Source organism: Phoca vitulina, unplaced genomic scaffold (genome assembly GCF_004348235.1).
Source record: "Phoca vitulina isolate PV1807 unplaced genomic scaffold, GSC_HSeal_1.0 scaffold41, whole genome shotgun sequence".
Classification (NCBI taxonomy): Eukaryota; Metazoa; Chordata; class Mammalia; order Carnivora; family Phocidae; genus Phoca; species Phoca vitulina.
This window is the reverse complement of record NW_022589744.1, coordinates 16,573,353-16,582,648: the sequence shown is the minus strand read 5'-3', so window position 1 is coordinate 16,582,648 and position 9,296 is coordinate 16,573,353. Positions and strand designations below refer to the sequence as shown.

Below are 9,296 nucleotides of genomic sequence, written 5' to 3'. Positions count from 1 at the left end.
GGGGGGTCTGCCAGGCGGGAGGTGGGGGCAGGAGTGGGGGGACAAGGGAGAGGGATGGGGGGTCAGCCAGGGGAGGCCACGCTGGGACTGGGGACTGAAGAGACTTGTCATGAGGGAGAGGATGAGGAGGACACCGTGGGGGGTTTCTCTCGGGGCTGCAGCCAGGACACTGCCGCAGGCAGGACCTCGATTTCGTTTCTGACCAGACCTAAGCCCGTGGGTGTGAGGCCCGTGAAGCCAGCAGCCTCGGGCTCTCCCTTTCTGCCCCCAAAGCCTTGGCCCTTTGCCAGGCAGCTCCCCCCTCCGGGATCCCCGCCACCTCAGGTGAGCCTGCCCTGCTGAGCCTGCCGTGCCCCAGTGGAGCTGGGCCATCGTGGGTCCCAGCGTCCCGGGCGTTGGAGGCCTGGGTGGAACAGACTGTCCTGGGGCAGCCGACCCACGCGCCCCGTGCTCAAGGATCTATGCCGTGAGGTGGGCAGCGCAGGCTTGGCCCTGAGTGATGGGGGAGACAGACAGACACACAGACAGGGGTCCCAAGCCCAGCTGGGCAGAGGCGAAGCTTGTCTGCACAGGGCCAGGACCTCCGTCTTGTATTTCCAAAGGGCCCTGGGCCCCAGTGCAGCCTGCAGGGACCTGGCCCATGTGTCTCCCCTGCTCTGACCGGCCCTCCAGTGAAATTGCTTTCCTGGGGCTCTTCCTCCCTCCTCCCCGGAGGTGGCTCCCAGGACTCCTGCCCCGCTTCTGTGTGGATGAGTGTGTGTCTGTCTATAGCCTCACCACTCTCCCAGGACCTGCAGGCTCCCTCCTTCCCCCTCAGGGATGTACCCTGGCCCCTGCAGTGAGTCAGGACCCCCCCAGCCAGAAGCCCTCTGCCAACTTCCCAGAATAGCTCAGCTCCCGCACTGCCCTGTGCTACTCCCCTTGCCCGGCATCTCCTGACCCCAGAAGCAGGGGCTTGTGGCCTAACCTCCCAGCCTGCTGGTGGCCTCTAAGTCCTTCCATGCCCCCACTGCCGTCTCAGATAAACCCCGTCCCCCGTGCAAGGCCTCTGGGGTCAGGACGCCGCCCAACTCCCAGTCTCATCTCTGTCCCCCAAGCCCATCATAGGGACACGGAGCCCCTGCCTGCCCTTTGCCTCCACCATTCCCTCTGCTTGCTGCTCGGCACACCTGGGTGTCCCTGGGAGCACTAACCAGGACACTCAGGTCCCCTCTGACACAGAGCGTGCAATTCAGGTCTTAAGTGTCGGGTAAAAAATGTAACTTCCTGGGGTGCCTGGGCGTCTGGCTCATGATCTCAGCTCAAGTCTTGTTTTCAAGGTCATGGGTTCAAGCCCTGCTTTGGGTTCCACACTGGGCATGGAGCCTACTTAAAAAAATAAAAAATTTTTTAAAAATCTTAAAATGTAACTTTCTCAGTATCACTCCAAGAAATGGTGCAAAACATTCTCATGTCCAGATGAATGGGGGCTGCAGGGATGCTTTGGGGGTGTCTGGTCTCCAAGGCTAGGGCTTCTTGGCACATCCTAAAATCGGGACTTGGGAAGCAGAGACCTGGGGTCTCGGTCAAGGTGTAAACTTCGGGCCATTTCCTTCCGAAAGCATTTGGGGTCTTAAGTGGGGCCAGTGGCCCCAGACCCTACCTTTAGGGGCTGCGGCAGGGGTAGCTGTTCTCTGCCTGCCCACGTGTCAGAATCCTGGCGGGGCCTTGAAGGGGACCAGGGCCCAGATGGCACTGAGAGCTGCCTGCAGGGTGGGTGCCGAGCCACAGTGCAGGGAGTACAGGCTGGGGGTGGGGAGAGGTCTAGAACCCTTCCCCGTGGGCTCTCTGCAGGCAGAGCCTGATGGCCTCAGTGTCCCCAGGAGGCATGAGCTAAATCCCCAGGCTGAGAAGGGGTGTGATCCGAACACCCCCCCCCCCCCCCGCAATGCTATCACCCAGCTGCTCCTCCTCCCTGAGCAAGCTGGGGCCGGTCTTTTCCTACCTTGCTGCAGGGTCTCAGGCCCCACACCCTGGGGCCTGGCTCAGGCCGGGTGGCACCTGCCCACCATGTCCAGACAGCTGGACCAGCCACCAGCCAAGCCTCAAAGGAAGACGTGCATCCTCCCAGCCGGACCGACAGGCTCCTCGTGCTGAAGGGCCTCCCCACCCCTCAACATGCCATCCGTACACTGAGGCGGGATGGGGGTGCAGAGCTCAGGGTTTATTGTTCCAATGCTGACGCTGCAGAATGGTCGGGAACGCAGACAGGGGCAGGGCGGGCTGGTGCCACAGGGACCACAGCCCAGCCAGGGAGGAGTGTGCCGGCACGGCAGCCGCTGGCCAGCACTCACGTGTCCCGCCGAGGGTGGTGGAGACTCTGCTTGCTGGGATCTCCGGAAGCTGCTTCTGGGCCTGAGCCTCCCACAGAGCCTCCTAGGTGCTGGGGGAGTGGGGCCTCCAGGCATCACAAGGGAGATGGCTCATGATGCTGAACTGAGCCAAGCAGAAGGGAGAGCAGAGAACCTTCTGGAAGAAGACTAAGTCACGGGGGCGCTGGGGGCCTAGGAGGGGCTCTGGGGGCAGGCTGCCTGCTGGACTCAGGCCCCCTCCCGCCCTCGGCCCCAGCGTTCGTGTGGGGCCGCGGGACCCTCAGGCGCAGACCGCTCTCGAGGCCGCCTGGGACGCTGCGGGGCCCTCGGTGGGCTGCTGGCCGCTGGAGGACAGCGAGCGGCCGGAGCCGCGCTGGAAGCGGACCCGGCGCGGCGGGAAGGGGTCGGTACGCGCGGGCCGGCTGGCTCCCCGGGGGCGGAGCGGGCGGCGGCGGTGCTCGCGGTAGTTCCTGGTGAGCAGCGTGTAGAGGAAGGGGTTGACGCAGCTGTTGCCGTAGGTGAGGCAGGTGGTCAGGTAGTTGACGATGCGCGTGGCGCGGGGCGTGAGCGGCTGGGCCCCACGGTACTGGGCGAGCAGCTGCCACAGCCAGAAGGGCAGGAAGCAGGCCCAGAAGAGCAGCACGATGCCCAGGATGAGGTAGAGCACCTGGGGTTGGGCAGCCGCCGCGTCCGTAGGAAGGAGGCCCGCTGGGACAGCCAGTAGGCCCGGGCCAGGCGCACATACAGCAGCCCGATGGCCACGCCGGGCCCCACGATGCTGGTCCCGAAGAGCAGCGTCAGGTAGGTGCGGTGGGCACGCTGGCCCCACACCGGCAGGCAGAGGCTCTTGCGGCCCCTGCGGACCAGCCGGATGGCCAGCATCATGGGCAGGGCCAGCAGCAGGGCCAGCAGCCACGTGCCCAGAGCTAGGATCTTGCGGTAGCCCTTGGAACGCCGCACTGTGTCCAGGGGCCTCAGCACGGCGGCGTAGCGCTCACTGCTCATGACGGTCAGGGTGAAGATGCTGGCGTGCATGGTCAGGAAGTCCAGGCTGAAGAGGACCCGGCAGCCCACTTCGCCAAAGTGCCACTGCTTGGTGACATAGGTGGCCACGATGAAGGGGATGCTGAGCAGGTAGAGCAGGTCAGCCAGCGCCAGGCTGATGACGTAGACGGACATGGAGGCCGAGGCGTGCAGGAAGCGGCCCATGACCACCAGCGTGTACACGTTGCCTGCCACACCCACCACGCCCATGGCCGAGAGGGCGGCCCCGATGGCACCAGTGGCCACCAGGTCCTCCAGGGAGCTGGGCTCCGCTGCGCCGGCCCAGGAGCTGTTGACGGATGCGTTGGGGGCACCAGACGGCTCGGGCACAGGGCTGCCCGTCGCAGCCAGCTCGGGGAACCTGCTCACTGGCTCGGGGCCCAGCGCCATCTCTGCTGCCTCACGCGGGGCTTGGTGCTGGGGCGTGCTGCTCCTCCGGACGGGGAGGAGGCATCTGTGGGCAGCAAGCTCGGTCTGCAGGAGAAGATGCTCATTAAAGATCAGCTCGGGTGCCCCCTCCCGCTCCCAGGAGGCTGTGTGAGGGCACGGTCCCTCCCACCCCGCCCCGCTGGGGGACCTGCAGAGGGCTGTGTTTTCTCCCAATTTATTTCTTCTGCATGTTTTAAAAAATACATTTTGTTTAGATTGCAAAAGTAATATCCACTGATTTTAAAAGTTCAGATAGAAAAAAAAGTGTGTGGTGAAGAGGAGAAAGCATTTGTAATCTCTCTGTATCCACATGGGGGAAATGAGTCTTGATTCCTACCTCATGCCATACACAAAAATAATTCAAGATGGATTGTGGACCTGCATATAATAGGTTAAATTAATCAATCAAGCTCCTGGAAGAAACATAGAATACCTGCATGACCATGGGCAGGCAAAGATTTCTCACAAAAGAACAGGAAACAAATGGACTTCATTAAAATTAGCGACCCCACCGAGAGAGTAAAAATATAAATTATGGACTGGGAAAAGATTATTAGAAGACAAAGAATTAGTAACCAAAATATATGAACTAACTATAAATCCATACACTCTAACAACTCGTTTGGAGGGGAAGAAAAAGAGAAGATCTGAACAGGAACTTCTCAAAAGAGGATATCCAAATGTTTGAGAAGCACAGGAGGACATGCCCAGCATCATTAGTCGTCAGGGAAACAAAGGTCAAAACCACCACATGCCCACTGCATTGGCCAGAGCCAGAAAGGCAGATCGCGGGGTGTCAGGGCACACGGAGGAGTGGGGGGTGCAGATCACGGGTGTCAGGGCACACGGAGGAGCTGGGGGCAGATCACGGGTGTCAGGGCACACACGGAGGAGCAGGGGGGCAGATGCAGGGTGTCAGGGTGCACACGGAGGAGCTGGGGGCAGATCACGGGTGTCAGGGCACACGGAGGAGCTGGGGGGCAGATCCTGGGTGTCAGGGCACACATGGAGGAGCGGGGGGCAGATCGTGGGTGTCAGGGCACACGGAGGAGCTGGGGGCAGATGCGGGGTGTCAGGACGCACACAGAGGAGCTGGGGAGCAGGTGCGGGGTGTCAGGACGCACACAGAGGAGCTGGGGAGCAGGTGCAGGGTGTCAGGGTGCACACGGAAGAGCGGGGGGCAGATGCGGGGTGTCAGGACGCACACGGAGGAGCTGGGGAGCAGGTGCGGGGTGTCAGGGTGCACACAGAGGAGCAGGGGGCAGATGCGGGGTGTCAGGAGGCACACGGAGGAGCTGGGGGAGTGTGAAATGGTGTAGCCCCTTCAGGAAGCAACCCGCACCATCAGTGAGACAGGACCTCTTCCCCAGCAGTCCCTCTCTCTGTCTGCCCCCGAGAGAAACAAGTGCGATTGTCCACAAAAAAGACAAGAGTGAGAATGTTGACAAGCAGCCTATTCCTAATATCCAGGAGCTGAAAACAACCCAGACGCCCATAAATAACTAGTGTGGATAAACAAACTCTGACATCTCCCTAAAATGCTCTGTAGCAATGAAGTAGATGGCAGTCCCGCTTCAGTCAATAACCTGGATGACTATGTTGAGTGAAGGAAATCAGCCAGCAGAACGCAGCTGTGGGTTCCCGTACATGAAGTTCACGCACAGGCAAGATGGGCTGTGACAGTGGAGGTCAGAGTAGTGGTTACTTGGTGTGGGGGGGGGGCTGTCAACGGTGGTGGGCACTGGGGAGCCCTTGGGAGTGGGGGGACTGGAGCATGCTTTGTTCCAATCTGGGTGGGGTGGTTACACGGGAACAGACACGTATACTTAAGGTCTGTGATTCCTGGATGAGGAGCATCCTCACAAGGAAAAAAGGAAGGAAGGAAGGAAGGAAGGAAGGAAGAAAGGAAGAAAGAAAAGAAAAGAAAAGAAAAGAAAGAAAGAAAGAAAGAAAGAAAGAAAGAAAGAAGGAAGGAAGAAAGAAGGAAGGAAGGAAGTAGAGAGGGAGAGAAAGAGAGAGGGAGGGAGGGAGGGAGAGAGAGAGACAGAGAGAGAAAGAGAGAAAGAAAGAAAGAAACCGAAACGTGGGATACTTAACCATGGAGGAGGGGCCTCTGTCACCCCAGCTCCCAGGGTCCAGGGATAATAATGGCTTCAGGCTTTCTCCCTCTGCACGTCCAATATCTATTATAATAATGATAAAGTCTGGACCGTCCCACCCTGCGTGACCAGAGCCCTGTGTGCAGAGAGGACCCGGCCCAGCCTCTGGTCTGGTGCCTGGCCAGGGGTCGTCCTCCCGGCCAGGGGTCGTCCTCCCAGCCAGGGGCCCCTCTCCCACACTCCTGAGGGCTGCAAGCCCTGAGGGAGGGACCACCAGGAGGGATGCGAAGCCCCACGGATCCCGCCCTGCGCACCTGCGGCTTCCAAGTGGGCCCGGCGCTCGCAGGGGGCCGGCGGGAGGGCGCCCCGACACCCCATCACCCTGACATCCCGATGCCTGGACACCCTGATGCCCCAACACCGTCACCCCTTTGCCTCGACACTCCTGTCCTTCTCTCTGACACCCGCCCCCACCCCACTTTTCCAGCCCCAGCCGGGGCACTCCAGCTGGCGCCCCTTGCTCACCTCACTCCCCCAGTGTGTGGTCCACCCTGAGCCTCGGTCCCGTGCACGTCCCCAAGCGCTGAGCGGGGCGCGGTCTCCTGGGGTCGGCGGAGGGACGTCCGCTGCAGGTCCCGCCAGGAAAGCTCCGCTCCGCGTCTGGACCCGGTCGTCGCTGCCACCTGCCCGGCCGCCAGCTGAGAATGCGAGGCGCGGTTATTAATAACCCCGGGGCCCAGGGGGCCGCTGGAGGGAGGGGGCGCGGCGTTGGGGGACTGGGGAAGTGGGAAGGGCGGTGCTGGAGGGAGGGGGCGCAGCGTGTGGGGGCGGTGCTGGAGGGAGGGGACTCGGCGTGGGGGACGTGGCGGCGGGGGAGGTTGGGGGGCAGGGGGCATTGGAGGGGGGAGGGTCCAGCGCAAGGAGGGCTCCTGGGGGGGTTGGGGAGAGCAAGAGGAGAGAGGGCTGGGGTCTGGGGGGGGCGATGGCCCGGCGGGGGAAGGCAGGCACTGGAACACTAGGGCCCCAGGTCGAGGTCAGCCGCCCAAGTGGGAGTCCGAGCAGTGCTCACCCTGGGTGGGACAAGGCGTCTGTTTTCCTGCCATCGCCCCTCTACCTGCTCTCCTCAGTCTCCCTGAGCTCCTCTGACTTCTGGTTGTCAATCAAGCCCGGGACCTGTGTGCACGCTGCAGGGGGACATTGGAGGTGGGGGGTCCGAGAGACTGAAAGGGCAATGACCCAGTGGCAATAATGACATTCACATTGGGCAACCATCACTATCTCCAAAAGGGTTTTATCTTCCCAAACTGAAACTCTGACCCATCAAATCCTGTCTCCATCCCTGCATCTTCTTTCTGTCTCTATGGATGTCGCTCCTCTAGGGACCTCACACAAGTGCAGTCATACAGAATTTGTCCATTAGTGTCTGGCTTCTTTCCCTTAGTACAACGTCCTCAAGGTTCTTCCATGGTGTAGCTTGTGTCTGAATTCCCTTCCTTCTCACTGCTGAGTAATATTCTGTTGTGTGTACATTCCACATTCTGTCCTTCATCTGTGACCCTCCGGCCGTTCCACCTCTTGGAGCTGTGACTCTGTTTTGTTTAATAATTTCCTGTTCCTTCTATGGGTGCTATTCTTTTCTTTGTCTCTGAAAAATCCTAACCATCCTTATTGTCAGGTCTTTTTCAGATGGCTCCATCATTTTCATGGAGCCCGGGACCCTCTGAGCACTGCTCCCCACTCCTCACTGACAGATGGAGACCCCGAGCCCGTGGATCTCGGTACAGGAGCGGCTCTGCGTCACCCCCACCACAGCTCTTGGCCTTATTTTCACCTCCATGGGCAGGTGATTCAGTTGGATGGGCCTCATCATGTTTGGGCTTATCTGCTGCCTTTGGTCCAAACACCCCCATCACCCCAGGCATGTCTGGGTCACAGGGAAAAGCCTCCAGGAACACAGCCCTTGGCCAGCTGCCAAGGTGACTGAGCAGCCAGGCCTGGGGCCTGAGCCCTGAGGTCCCAGGGCCACAGACTTGGATGTACAAATGACCAAGGATAGTTATCGCCAAAATCATGGGTCAGCTCCCTAGGAGCAGACTTGATTCCCCATCTCCTGGTCAGGACATCCTGCAGAGCCGCTGGCCACACAGTCCATGGCCCTCTCTCCATTTGCACCATGAGGGAAGGACAGGTGCACATCCAGTGTGCATGCTGGACACACTCTGCAGACAGTAGGGAAGGGCCTGGGCGGTCCTGAGTGTAGGCAACAGGGGCCAAGGATGGGGAGAGGGATGTAGGGAAAGGCCTGAAGATACTGGTGGCCAGGGACAGCCCCTGGTAGGTGGAGGACACGGAGAACCTTCCTTTTCCACATGGTGGCCAGGAGAAGCTTCCTCTTCTGCATGGTGACCTCGGCCTGGACCCGAGAGGACCTGGGTGTCCACAGAGACGGGCTCACTGCTTAGTCCAGAGCCGGGGGGGGGGGGAAGGGGCCAGGGCTCCTGCAGGAAACAGGAATGCAGGGGTTGCTGCTGCCCAGGGGGTTGTGGGGGCCCCACCCCTAAAACCTACTGTGCTCTGTGCAGAAGTAACTCTGCATGCCTGCGATTCACTTTGTGGACCATTAAATCACAAATTATAATCATAAAACCTCCACTTTTCACTAATGTGACTTTAAAGTTTTGCTTTTGGGTTCATTATGTTTTGAAATAATAATTTTTCTATAAGAACTCATCTCCAGTTGCATTACTAAATTGCATGGAAAATGAGGTTCCATAGACAGAAATTTTGCGTCATGAGTCTCTTTACAGGTGCCCATCCAGCTGGACCACAGACTTGTCAAAAAGGCTTATTCTGTTACCACCCCCCAAACCCTGCCTGAAAAAGATAAAAGGGAGGTAGCAGGACTGGAGGATGGGGGAAGTGAACCACTGACAGAGTCCAGGCAAAGGCTGTCTGAGGATGCCCACCTTGGGCAGAAATGGCCAGGCTGTAGCCCCACCCAGAACTCAATCAGGGCCATGGGTTCCCGGCACTGCCCACAGCTAAGGGCACCTGCCCAGGAGGAAGGTCCCAGCAGGGATACACCCCAGGACCTGCCCCGCCACCTCCCCAGAACCCCTCTGTAGTTAATGGCTCACTGTATTTTTCCAGGAGACCCTTCCCTTGGTGCTACTGCTAATGTTATTCCTTGCTTTCCATTTCAGAAGCTGCAATTTTCCCACCATCATCACTATCACCACCACCACCATCTCCGTCACCACCATCACCACCATCTCCATCATCACCATCACCACCATCTCTATCACCACCATCACCAACATCTCCATCATCACCATCACCACCATCACCACCAACCATCTCTATCACCACCATC

At 59.5% G+C, this 9,296-nt stretch overlaps 1 protein-coding gene across 1 annotated transcript; it reads right to left on the bottom strand.

The window, feature by feature from the left end:
* Window positions 1-2,631: 2,631 nt before the first annotated feature.
* Window positions 2,632-3,785, bottom strand: UTS2R (urotensin 2 receptor). Its single transcript, XM_032429994.1, is given in 2 exon segments — window positions 2,632-3,017; window positions 3,020-3,785. Coding segments are annotated over 2 exon segments (1,152 nt in total).
* Between the last annotated feature and the right edge of the window lie 5,511 nt (window positions 3,786-9,296).